Raw genomic sequence first — 13,784 nt, forward strand, 5'->3', positions numbered from 1 at the left:
GACTCTGATTACAAAGGGTCTTAGTCTTTGAGCTGATCACAGTTACATAAAAATATTAAGCAAATAATTAAACTACCAAGTAATTGAACTAATTCTTCTTCTGAATGCAACAGTGGCAAAACTGGAGGCCCAGAGAAGCTAAACGATGGAACTTCCATTAAAGCTCAAGGGACTTGATAAAGCTCATCATTCCTTTAGGAAGCCTTTCCATGTGAGATGGTCGAGCCCATCACAGTCCATTCTTCACTTTCACGTGACAGTGATCCGAGGAGCCTCAACTCCAAACCTCACTCTCAACTTGAAAAAAATATATATATATATTTTTATATATATTTAATATATTATATATATCATATATATTTTTTAAGCTATCTATATATAGCTTCTTGGGATCTTGACTTTCTTTTATTTAAATTGGGAGTAATACTAGTGAAAACTCTCATGAAGCCTCTTTTGGGAAATAAAAGAATCTACTACATTACTACGTGCATATAAATGGAGGAAACATAGACTTTAAGCTGAAAACTCCAGAATTCTCAACTAGGTTAATGCTTAAGATAGTTTTAAGCATTTATCAAACTAGATGTCTATCTTTCCTTTCAACTTGATAAGATTACTCTAAACATCAATTTATGTAGACTATTCAGCAATGCACCACATAATCTTATAATGTGATTTTTCTTACACAATGGCCCCAAAATACTCATCTTGTTCTTCTGACGCAGGAATCCATCCTTCTAATGGAAGGTGGTTTTGGAATCCACCAGTATAAAATAAAGATCATCTGAAATGGCATCTTGATGCACAAAACAACCATCTATGTCAGCACAGAGCCTAGGTCTGGGTTTCCCCAGTCTGCAGCATGATTGGGAAACCCACTTGAGGTAGCAGTTGGCTAATGAGTAGACTTCAAACATCCCCAAGTGCCCATCTTTCTGCATTCTTCTTCTGTACACCCAAGTATGTACAATCACACCCTGATTTCCACTGACTCTTCATTAACTACTTAGGATAACCAAAAAGCACCTACATTCCCCTGGTTGCTATTGGTCTCTTCTCCCTCTGACTGGTACTCTGAGCTTCTCTCACCAGCCCTTTCTACTCCGTGCATGATCAACTTTCTCTGCTTTCATTTCCCAAAACATAGTTAACACTGGGTTTAGTATGTAACAAATTTTCCTAAAGATATAACAATAGCACCAGGGAATTATTATGCTGAAAAATAAACTTCAAATTACATATTTGATCTCACAGCTCTTTAAATCTGTCTGCCTATGTCCTTTCATGCAGGGTTTCCTGCTGGCCACTTCCCCCTGGAGCTCCTAGCCTATAGCCATCACACCACCCCAACCAATCCATGGGGGTTCCCACTGACTCTGCTCTTAGCCCTGTCTCCAGAGCCCTAACATTCTTTCTCTACAGGCTTCAACCAACACAAGCACAATTACCTAATCTCATCTCACAGAGCGACCTCCTGCTCACAAGAAAGATGGGCTTTTGCATTTTTACACAGAGCATTTTAACTCCTTTGTCTCAAACTCTTCTGTAATAGGATTGAAATGGAACCTCAAGGCTCATGGAGATTTCCTCCATAATTTAAATGCAGTCTTCTCCAAAGACAAATTCTGGCACTATATCTAGAACAACAAGCACAGATTTGAAATCACTTGTTTTTGGTACCCACTGTAACTGCAAACCAATTGGATAGGACTAGGCAATCCAGGGGAAGTGGCAATTGCCCAGAGGAGCAGAGTTAATTCCAGGCAAGCCATATCATAGTGATTGATTATAGGCAAAGAGGCCTGGACAAGCTGTGTTGAAGCAGACTCCAGCAATAGCAGGATGGCAGGGAGGAAGGCACTATATTCCAGAAGCCAGGCAGAGGACCAAGAATCAGAGATGTACAAATATGAAAAGAGCAGTTCAGGAATGAGCAAGGGTACAAGCTGGGGACAAGTGGCATTAACCCCCAGTGCCCTTCCAGGTTCTTAATCTCAAGTTGCCAGAAACTTCTGGTCAGCACATTTGTCCCTAGACAATGGTGACCAACAGGGTAAAGTGGAAGGGGAAAATGGGAGTGTACCTTAAATATTGCACATGCCACATTTTACCTAACCGATTCAAAATTTGAGGGCATGTGATTGTTTTCTTTTTTCTTTTCTTTTCTTTTTTTTTTTTTTTTGAGAGAGGGTCACGCTAGGTCACCCAAGCTGGAGTGCAGTCGTGTGATCATAGCTCACTGCAGCCTCAATCTCCTGGGCTCAAGTGATTCCCCTGCCTCAGCCTCCCAAGTAGTTATGACTACAGGCACATGCTACTGCACCTGGCTTTTTTTTTTTTTTTTTTTTTTTTTTTAGAGGCAAGGTCTTGTTTTGTTGCCCAGGCTGGTCTCAAACTCCTGGCCTCAAGTAATCTTCCCACCTTGGCCTCCCAACGCACTAGGATTATAGGCGTGAGCCAATGCACATGGCCATGTTTCCAGTTTTCGATCTTATAAGCAAGGGTATGAATTTTGTTTGTGTGCAGGTGGAGTTTTTTTTCCTAAAATTTTCCATACATCCATACTTACTTCCTTAGGATACATTTTGAGAAGTAGAATACCTACTTAAAAGAGTGTAGATATTCTTCTAGTATTGACATAAGCTATGTAGGCACAAAAGGCAATCCTAGTTTTACTATAAATTTAAGTTTTCTGATGCCTGTGAGGAATCATATGATCAAGATTACTGTACATCCTAGCCTCACTGAATTCTTCATCCATGGAAGAGTTAAACAGTCCCTTAAAGGGGAAGTTAAAGTGAGTCTAGTCAGGAGATGTTGAAATGATAGAAATTCTAGGGTTAGAACAAAATGAAAGGAAATGGGTTTGAGAGGAGCGAAGGGTATAAAGGCAGTCAGACATCCAGCAAACAAATTACTCCTCTGGTTCACTCCTCCTGAACTGAACCTCCTCTTAACAACAAAATGATGCTCAAGGTATTGTGACATTTTATGTGACTTACTTAAATTGCTTTTCTAGCAGACTTCTTCCTTTCTCAATTTCTTCAGTTGCCCTCTCCTTTTAAGAACTACCTGCCTCTGCTTTAACTTTTCTTATAACCTGTGGGCTACCTAATTAACTGCATGGTGGCTTTTATTACTGTTTTACAAATGAGATACATGATTCTATTGTACGAAGTTAGGAAGGGGATGAATCATGACAAGTTCATTAAATTTTCACCCCCTAGTTTTATGTGTCCATTTTGACACTGCCAGATTGTGTTTTTGTTAATCTATTTATTGTCACCACTTTCTGTAGAAGATAAGAGGGTCATGCTTTGTCACCCAAGCTGGAGTGCAGTCATGTGATCATGCTTTTTAAAGCAGGAATGATCCAGTATTGACTTGGCATTCTTGAGAGCTTAGAACAGTGCTGGACTCATAGTAAGAACGGTGGCTCACACCTGTAATCCCAGCACTTTGGGAGGCCGAGGTGGGCAGATCACGAGGTCAGGAGATTGAGACCATACTCACTAACTTGGTGAAACCCCATATCCACTAAAAATACAAAAAATATTAGCTGGGCATGGTGGTGGGCACCTGTAGTCCCAACTACTGGGGAGGCTGAGGCAGTAGAATGGTGTGAACCTGGGAGGCGGAGCTCGCAGTGAGCCGAGATCGTGCCACTGCACTCCAGCCTGGGCAATAGAACGAGACTCTGTCCAAAAAAAAAAAAAAAAAGAACTTGTGAAATTGATTTGTTCAATGGCTTTATGTTATGCCTTAACTTATACATTAATAATCACTGTATTTAACTAAAAAGAGATGCAAATGCCATAAGAAGGTCAAGCAGATCAGAAAGATATTTTAGAAACAGATGAATGCAAGGCCCACCGACAGCTGAGCAGCTGTGTGTTTATTTCCCTCACATTTCATTCCTTCAGGGGCCAGGGAGAGCCATGTGTTCTTTGGCACACAGGGTGCTGCTCACGACTTCCAGGGGATTCCGGTGTTCCACCTTCCTGTATCACCAGCAGCACGGTCTCATATGGATGGACGGTGCAATTACCTCCAGGGCTCCATGTCACCAATCCACCTGCCCCACCTGCTCCCCAGTCTCACATTCCTCCACAAGACACCCCTGGGTCAGATCTAGCCCTAAAGAGATGAATGATCAATTACTACATGCCCCCAACTGTGAGACTTGTGGGGGTTGGAAGAGAGGTTTAAAAGAGGTAGTTTTGCTTAGAGTCAGGGATTCAATCAATATTTGAAACTCTTAAGTATAAACCCATTCTACTTCTCTCCCTCTGCCCCTAAAAATATTTTAACTCAAATTTCTAGCAGTGTGAAAATCAACATGATTGTTATTCTTCCACCCTAATCTGAAACCTTTGTGCCAGCATCCTTTCTCTCTACCAGCCATCTTCTCTCCTGCTTTCCCCCACCCCAAACCCCCCTCCACCTTTCTATTAAAGCTCGCGGAGACATGAAAAGTAGCCCATCCTTTTGAAAATGGCAAGTGTTCCTTGACTTGATAAATCTGACTTGAGACTCTGTAAATGGGACTAGTCAGTGGCCAGGTTGAAGGACGTTCAGCTAGGCACGGGTTCCATCTCTGTAGCTCTGTCCTGGCACTGAGCTCAGAATCAGAGAACCCCAGATACCCCAGGTCCCCTAATCCAGTAGCCCCTCACCTTACAGTTAAGATTTAAAAATGAAGTATCTGATGTTGAGATAGACAAATTAAGTTGTGCAATGATGTAGTAACCAGAACAAGAAAGGGAAGCAATCCAACATTCACTAGGTAGTGAGCAGATGGTGAAACCTGACTTAAGAGTGGATGTTTTTAACTCTACATAATAGATGCTGTCCTGCGAAAATGTGTAGAAAACAAAATAACTGTCTATGTATTGAAGAATTTGAATTTTAAAGGAACTGCAGAGTACTCCACTGCTTATGAAATTTAAGTTTCATAGCTTATGGGTAGAAGCAGAATGAGCTTCTCCAGTAGGATGAACACAGACACTTCATACTCAACAAGTTTACACTGAGCCCATCATCACTGCTTGGAAGGCTGCTCCTCTTCCTGTGTTCTCTGTCTTGGCCAATGGCACTGCCATTTCCCCATCCAGAACCGGGGCTACTGCAGCAGTCCTTTCACTGCCCCTGTCTACCCATCTCCAATCCATTCTCTATACAATTGCCTACAGGAATCTTTCCAAAACATTAGTTCTGACCATAACTCTACTTTTCTTAAGATAGCACTTCGGCTCCCCATTGACATCACAGTCTTTAGCATGACGTAATGTTCATCATTCGGTCATAAGTTGCAAATCCATTCTCCATGTCACCTCTGTCTCCTGTATTCAACTCCACAGCTGAAGGGAGCCAAACTCCCTCCACTCTCTTACACCTCCCAGCCTCGGCCCTCACTTCCACTTCTACCTTTACCCTCCATTCTCATCACCCTGCACTATTATCTGATGACTACTCTTAAGTTTTCATAACCAGATCAAGCATCAGTGTCTCCACCAACAGGGAAGAGCAGGCAGTGGTTCTCAAGTCACATATGTAATTTAAAATTTTCTAGTATTTAAATTTTAGAAAATGTTTAGAAGAAACTAATCAATTAATAACGTGTTTTATTTATGCTGTATCCCATATATTATTGATATATTGATATCAATATATTGAATATGTTTCTATTAAGACAAGAGGAATCTCATTCTGTTGCCCAGGCTGGAGTGCAGCGGCATGATCTCGGCTCACTGCAACCTCTGCCTCCCAGGTTCAAGCAATTTTCCCACCTCAGTCTCTCGAGTAGCTGGGATTACAGGTACCCACCATCACACCTGGCTAATTTTTGTATTTTTAGTAGAGATGGGGTTTTGCCACATTGGCCAGACTGATCTTGAATTGCTGACCTCAAGTGATCCATTCGCCTCAGTCTCCCAAAGTGCTGGGATTACAGGCATAAGCCACTGCACCTGGTCAATGAATTGAACATTGATTCAGCATGTAGTCAATATTTTTAAATTATTGAGATGCTTTATATCCTTTTTTCCTACTAAGCCTTCAAAATTCAGTCTTTATTTTACTCTTATGACACATCTCAATTTGCTGCATTTCAAGTGCTCAGTAGCCACATTGGAGAGTAGCTGCCATATTGGACATAAGCGCACCAGAACACTTGAGAGCCTCCTAGAGATCCTAATGAAAACAGAATCCTGAGCTATGCTTCCAGAGGTTCCATTTCTGGGGAGAGTCTAATTTTGGTAGTCTAGAGTGGGGACCAGAAATGTTCATTTTCAGCAAGAACTCCAGGTGGTTCTGAGGTACATGTTCATCAGACCATTTTGGACTTGATAGCTAGATGCCCTGATTGTGGAGTTAGACCTATAGGGGCTTCTGTTCAGATTCCACCATTTAAAAGCTGTGAAAATTAGTGACTTTAGTTTTCTAGGTCTCAGTCTCCTCACCTGCAAAAATAACTACCTGGAGACTTGTGGGTATTAAAAGGGTAATATGTTTGAGACATTCAGCACAGTGCCTGGCAGGTATCTCATAATAGCAGCTGCGCACTGCCCCCACAGAAATCCCTATTACACAGACGAGGTGTCCCTCGCGTCCTCCTCCCACAACTCTCTGTGCTTCCCCCCACCACCATCCATCACACAATGCTGTGTCCTGTGCTTGCTATGCTGCCCCTCAACTCGACTGAGGAGAGAAACTGGCTGCTGTGTGCTCCCACATCCCTCTGCCTCACACATAATAGATGCTTAGTACACATCTTTTTTTTTTTAGAAATTAAACTAAATCTGATCAACTGGGTTTCTTGAGTGGAAAAACTCAAGAAACAAAGTTTTTCCACTTTGTTTCTTGGAGCAAACAAAGAAACAAAACTCTTTGCACAAAAGTGCCTCAAGGTTTTTTACAGAACAGAAGTGTGTAAGTACAGAGTGGGGTGTAGCACTGTCCTAACACTCTTCCCTTTAAAGTCTATCACAGAAAGCTTTGCCACAACTATCCATGGCTTGAAAGCGGGACACCTGACAGATCGCGTTATTCAGAGGAGCAAGAGGATGATTCTAGACACTCTGGGTGCTGGGTTCCTGGGAACCAGTACGGAAGTGTTTCACAAAGCCAGCCAATATAGCAAGGTAAGAAGGTCAAAGTCTATGTTAGAGATAAAACCCAGCGCATACATATGTGTTACATTTAATCTATACTTCTTTTTATAGACAGCACTTGATGTACATAGCACTGTTCTACATCATTTTAATAATTTTCTATGTTCCATTATTTGAGTTTTAATAGTCATCCATATTCTTTACTAAGTCACTGTCTTAAAACCATACACAGTCAGGCACAATGGCTCACACCTATAATCCCAGCACTTCCACAGGGCAAGGTGGGCAGACTGCTTGAGCCTAGGAATTTAAGACCAGCCTGGGCAACATGGCAAAGCCCCATCTCTATAAAAACAAAAACAAAACATACAAATTAGCCAGGTGTGATAGCACACGCCTATAGTCCCAGCTACTCGGGAGGCTGAGAGGTGGGAGGATCATTTGAGCCCGAGAGGTTGGGGTTACGGTAAGTCAAGATCATACCACTGCACTCCAGCCAAGGCAACAGAGCAAGACCATACCTTAAAAACAAACAAACAAAATCATACACTAGTAATATCTCACAGTTTATTCTTATTCTCTGGAGAAAAGCCTGGTCAAGTACTCTGAGCAGAGTAGGGATGCACGTGAGAGCTCCTGCTCTCCCTAGGGTGTATTTGAGATAGACGGTTAGTCCATCTCTCCTGGTATTAACCCCAAGGAGTAAATAAGAGTAACTTCAGATGTGCTTCCCTGGAGTACTTCCGGATCATGATCTGGGATCAAGCAACGTCTCCTCCCCATTTCATGAAGGAAAGTTGTGTATTCTATAAGGATGAGAGGAATTCAATAACTAGGGCTTCTATCTGTGGCAAAGGTTCAAGTCAGAACCATGAATAATGCCTCCAAAGATGAAGAATAACTCTTGAAATGGTGACTTGGTATACTGTATTGACACTATCACTGGTTGATTTGCTTTTGTTCCAGATCTACAGTTCCAACATAACCAGCACTGTTTGGGGTCGGCCAGACATCAGGCTTCCACCCACATATGCTGCTTTTGTGAACGGTGTGGCTGTAAGGAGGTTTACACGTCTTTTCAACTATTAGATAATCACAATAATTTTAGAGTCGGGAAATATCTCAGAAATTGCCCAAATTCTATATTTTACAGATGAAAGAACTGAAAGTCAGAGAGATAAAGTGGCTTACCCTCTCCCCTGTGTAGTAATTCGGTTTTCATGTTTTTACAGTAAATTGATGCTTTTCAAAGAGATTTTGTAGTAGAGGAAAAAAGATGGAAGGATTTAGATAAAAACACCCTAAGGTATCCCAATTCGAAACCTTGAATATAAATGGCAAAAAATACAAAACCCAACATCCAGACCAAATTTCTTCTCAGTTTTTCCTGTTTGGGGCCAGTTTCTCTCCAGTAATGTGCTTTTTATTCATTCATTCATTCATCCATTCAACAGATAGTTATTGAGAAAGGAACAATAGCCATACAGTGTCTGTATTTTCTGAACCAAAAATCTGTACTTCTCATCTGACGGATGATTTTTATGCTTTTTCTGTGTGTCAGGGGAAGTATTCTACAAGATGTAACTTGGAAACGGATATGTTGGGATTTTTGAGATATTTTTATGATTTATGGGGACAATAGCTCAGGAGATTGAAAGTTAAAGCCAATGGTGCATTCCAAAGTAATGTCCTGAAAACAGTGGGAAATGTACCAGTGACAGAAAATAGATATAAAAATCTATTTTTAAATGAACTTCTGGTTATTAGTGTTTTAATATAAGGAAAAAGAAAATGGCTGGGAGAAAGAGGAATAAAATCTTAAAGCAGAGAATAATGATTTTTAAATATATAGCTGAAAAGTTAATTTGGATTTGAGAGTTCTTGTGCTCGTCTTACAACTTCTCTAAAAGTTTGAAATTAGTTCATAATAAAAAGGTACAAAAACATATGGCCTCATATGGAATAAATGACATTAAACTTGCAGTGCAACTTATTTAAAGGGTGGAGGAGGAAGGAATTGCCAGCCACCTGATTCTGCAGCTTTGTTTTTAAAGGGGATTATAGATCTTTCCAGGGGCCATGGCAGAGGGACCTTAGGCCACCAGGGCAAGACCCAAGCTCCTTGGGTCTCACAAGCTGCTCTCCAAGGTACTCCGCTCCTCTGGCAGAGGAACAGCATTTCCCACGGGCCGGCCACGTGACTAATAATCACAGCCAGGCCAGATGCGGTGGCTCATGCCCATAATCCCAACACTTTGGGAGGCTGAGGTGGGTGGATAACAAGGTCAGGAGTTCGAGACCACCCTGGCCAACATGGTGAAGCCCCATCTCTACTAAAAACACAAAAATTAGCCAGGGCAGTGGTGGGCACCTGTTATCCCAGCTGCTCCGGAGGCTGAGGCAGGAGACTTGCTTGAACCTGGGAGGCAGAGGTTGCAGTGAGCCAAGATCATGGCACTGCACTCCAGCCTAGGTGGCAGAGTGAGACTCCGTCTCAAAAAAAAAAAAAAAAGAAAGAAAAAAGAAAAAATCACAGACAGTTCTCAGATTTTCTTTTCTGAGAATCAGATCAAAAGAATCTCACATAAAACAAGGTTATTACTAAACTAAGTCCTTAGTGTTCCAAAAGCCATTGCAGTAAGGGAAAATTTAAGGTTTTTTGTCGCTGTTTGTGTCTGTTTACATAGATTCACTCCATGGATTTTGATGACACATGGCACCCTGCCACCCACCCTTCTGGGGCTGTCCTTCCTGTCCTCACAGCTTTAGCAGAAGCCCTGCCAAGGAGTCCAAAGTTTTCTGGTCTTGACCTGCTGCTGGCTTTCAATGTTGGTATTGAAGTGCAAGGCCGATTACTGCATTTCGCCAAGGAGGCCAAAGACATACCAAAGAGGTATGGAGAGAATTTGCCCCATCAAAAGGTAGTCACATCCCCTTCATCTGTCAATCATTATCTCTGTAGAGCTTTCTGACTTAGAGGCCGGCTCAGCGGAAGATGTTAACATTAGCACAGGTAGATAAGTCAATACACCAGTCACATACGAAACCCTCCATCCACATTTAAAGAAGTGACTTCGAGAGTGCAACCTGGACCATGAGATAAATTGGGCCTCTCGTCGCAAGGTGATTCATGTCATTCTGGCGTTCATGGGTATACTGAGTATTCCTTATTTCATCCTCAGAGCAGAATCTATTCTGAGACCAGCTAGCGTCCCTCAGACTAATGAGGACATTCAGAATATCCTTACCCTGACTGTTCATCCTGCAGATAAAAAATGGTCAAATGTCGGCCACATCAAATGGCTCAGTCTCAGATTTATGTTGCCACTTGGCCAGCCTGCTAGGAGAGAAGTAAATTGAAATACTGGGTAGTGAAGTTTCAGTTTCTTCAAGGCCCACAATTCTCACAGTTACTTAGGTAAGATTTCAGCAATCAATAGCTGTTGCCTTTCTGGCAATAATTGTAATGGTACCATTTATAAAGAACTCACTGTGTGCTACACACTATCGTAAACATGTTAATTTATTCAAAGCTCCTAAAACTCTAAGAGGTCAACGCTATTATTATCACCATTTTGTTTTATTTTATTTTTTGAGATGGAGTCTCACTCTGTTGCCAGGCTGGAGTGCAGTGGTGTGATCTCAGCTCACTGCAACCTCCGCCTCCCGGGTTCAAGTGATTCTCCTGCCTCAGCCTCCCAAGTAGCTGGGACTACAGGCATGCACCACCACCCCCAGCTAATTTTTGTCTTTTTAATAGAGACGGGGTTTCATCACGTTGGCCAGGATAGTCTCGAGCTCTTGACCTTGTGATCTGCCCACCTCGGCCTCCCAAAGTGCTGGCATTACAGGCATGAGCCATCATGCCTGGCCTTATTATTATTTTTTTTATTATTATATTTTTTGAGACAGTCTCACTCTGTCACCCAGGGTGGAGTGCAGCAGCATGATCTCAGCTCACTGCAGCCTCTGCCTCTCAGGTTCAAGTGATTCTCCTGCCTCAGCCTCCTAAGTAGCTGGGACTGCAGGCACCCACCACCATGTCCAGCAAATTTTTGTATTTTTAGTAGAGTCAGTGTTTCGCCATGTTGGCCAGGCTAGTCTCGAACTCCTGACCCCAGATGACCCTCCCACCTTAGCCTCCCAAAGTCCTGGGATTATAGGCATGAGCCATCGCACCTGGCCTATCACCATTTTGTGTAAGAAAAAATCTACAGAGAAGTTGAATAACTTCCCCCAGATCACATAGCTAATAAAGTAATGGAGCTGAGATCTGAACCTGGGCAGTGTGACTCCATTATCAATGCTCTTGATGACTATGCTATCCTGCCTCCTGGTGATTAAGGTTTGTACATTTCCAACTCTGCTTCTTTGCTTTTCAGATTCCATCCCCCTTCCGTGGTAGGAACATTGGGTAGTGCTGCTGCTGCATCCAAGTTTTTAGGACTTAGCTCCACAAAGTGCCAAGAAGCCCTGGCCATTGCTGTTTCCCATGCTGGGGCACCCATGGCCAATGCTGCCACTCAGACCAAGCCCCTCCACATTGGCAATGCTGCCAAGCATGGGATAGAAGCTGCATTTCTGGCAATGCTGGGTCTCCAAGGAAACAAGCAGGTCTTGGACTTGGAGGCAGGATTTGGGGCCTTTTATGCCAACTATTCCCCAAAAGTCCTTCCAAACCTAGATTCCTACAGTTGGCTGCTGGACCAGCAGGATGTGGCCTTTAAGCGTTTTCCTGCGCATTTATCTACCCACTGGGTGGCAGACGCAGCTGCATCTGTGAGAAAGAACCTTGTAGCAGAGACAGCTCTGCTTCCAATTGACTACATTAAGAGAATTGTGCTCAGGATACCAAATGTCCAGTATGTAAACAGGCCCTTTCCAGACTCGGAGCATGAAGCCCGTCATTCATTCCAGTACGTGGCCTGTGCCATGCTGCTTGATGGTAGCATCGCTGTCCCAGCATTCCATGAATGCCAGATCAACAGACCACAGGTGAGAGAGCTGCTCAGTAAGGTGGAGCTGGAGTACCCTCCGGACAACTTGCCAAGCTTCAACACACTGTACTGTGAAATAAGTGTCACCCTCAAGGATGGAGCCACCTTCACACATCGCTCTGATACCTTCTATGGGCACTGGAGAGAACCACTGAGCCAGGAGGACCTAGAGGAAAAGTTCAGAGCCAATGCCTCCAAGATGCTGTCCTGTGACATAGTGGAAAGCCTCATAAAGATAGTCGAAAATCTAGAAGACCTAGAAGACTGTTCTGTGTTAACTACACTTCTCAAAGGACCCTCTCCACCAGAGGTGGCTTCAAACTCTTCAGCATATAATAATTCTATCACAAATCTCTCCTGAGGCTTACCAACATCTAAATGACTTTGCATTTGGGGAGATTCAATGATTTGGTTTATAAAGCAAGGGTCTGCTGCTTAGTTTGCCCAGGAAAAATGAACCAAGATGGAGAGAGTCCAGAAACAGAACTATATATATCTGGAAGGAGGCTTCTCCTGTAAATTTTGCAGGACAGTTCCAATTACTTAAATCAAGAGAAACACACACCAAAAAAATGAGTTTATAAGCATTCACAAGGGTGAAATTCAACTCACCTGTGATTTACTTATAAAATTAACATTTTCATAGGAATTATGTGTGGACTTCATGAGCCCCAAGGCTTTAGAGGGATGTGAACCTGCATGTATATTTTCTGACAGTGGAGAGGGCTCTGGTGCATTGTGTCACCAACAGATCTCCTAGACCATGGCTTACTACCAAGCCCTCCACAGTGCAAGGGGTGCTACTGGGGAATGGATGGATTTAAATCCTGCCTCTGCCATTTACTAGATGTAGCCTTGAGCGTGTTACCATTATCCCTCTGCCTCAGTTTCCCTATTTGTCAAGCAGAAATAAAAAGCAGTCTGGAAAAATCACATTTTGGCTCTAGAACCCATGGTCTTAAGCACTACAATATATCACCTTTCAGTACAAAAATATTTGAATCAGAGTTGCAATAAAGAATGAAAAGGAAAAAAGAGAAGTAAATATGTAATTATATAAATACTAAACTGTATGAAAATAATAGAAGTGTCATGGGGATTAAAAATGCAACACTAACAATCATAGTTAATGTGTTACAAATCCCTGGTATTGTTCAACAAAAGGGCAACGTATTAACTCTAGATATTGATTAATAAGTATGCTGTATTAGTCCGTTCTCACACTGCTATAACAAACTGCCCAAGACTGGATAATTTATAAAGGAAAGAGGTTTAATTGACTCACATTCCTCATTACAGAGGAGGCCTCAAGAAACTTAGAATCACACCGGAAGGAGAAGCAAACACGTCCTTCTTCACATGATGGCAGGAAGGAGAAGTGCTGAGCAGAAGGCAGGAAAGCTCCTTATAAACCACCAGATCTCAGGAGAACTCACTATCATAAGAATAGCAGCATGAAAGTAACTGGTACCATGGCTCAATGACCTCCAACCAGGTCTCTCCCACAACACATGGGGATTGTGGAAACTATAATTCAAGATGACATTTGGGTGGGGACACAGTCAAACCACATCATTCTGCCTCTGGCCCCTCCCAAATATCATGCCCTCACATTTCAAAACACAATCGTGCCTTCCCTACAGTCCCTGAAAGTCTTAACTCATTCCAGCATCAA

At 42.5% G+C, this 13,784-nt stretch overlaps 1 protein-coding gene across 1 annotated transcript; it reads left to right on the forward strand.

Annotated features, from left to right (window-relative positions):
* Positions 1–2,846: 2,846 nt before the first annotated feature.
* On the forward strand, positions 2,847–13,042 carry ACOD1 (aconitate decarboxylase 1). Its single transcript, XM_077973867.1, has 5 exons — positions 2,847–2,976; positions 6,981–7,142; positions 8,079–8,168; positions 9,800–10,005; positions 11,495–13,042. The coding sequence occupies exons 1-5, from the start codon at positions 2,965–2,967 to the stop codon at positions 12,468–12,470; spliced, it is 1,446 nt and encodes a 481-aa protein (XP_077829993.1). The 5' UTR covers positions 2,847–2,964; the 3' UTR covers positions 12,471–13,042.
* Positions 13,043–13,784: the final 742 nt, after the last annotated feature.

Source organism: Macaca mulatta, chromosome 17, assembly GCF_049350105.2.
Source record: "Macaca mulatta isolate MMU2019108-1 chromosome 17, T2T-MMU8v2.0, whole genome shotgun sequence".
NCBI classification, from domain to species: Eukaryota; Metazoa; Chordata; class Mammalia; order Primates; family Cercopithecidae; genus Macaca; species Macaca mulatta.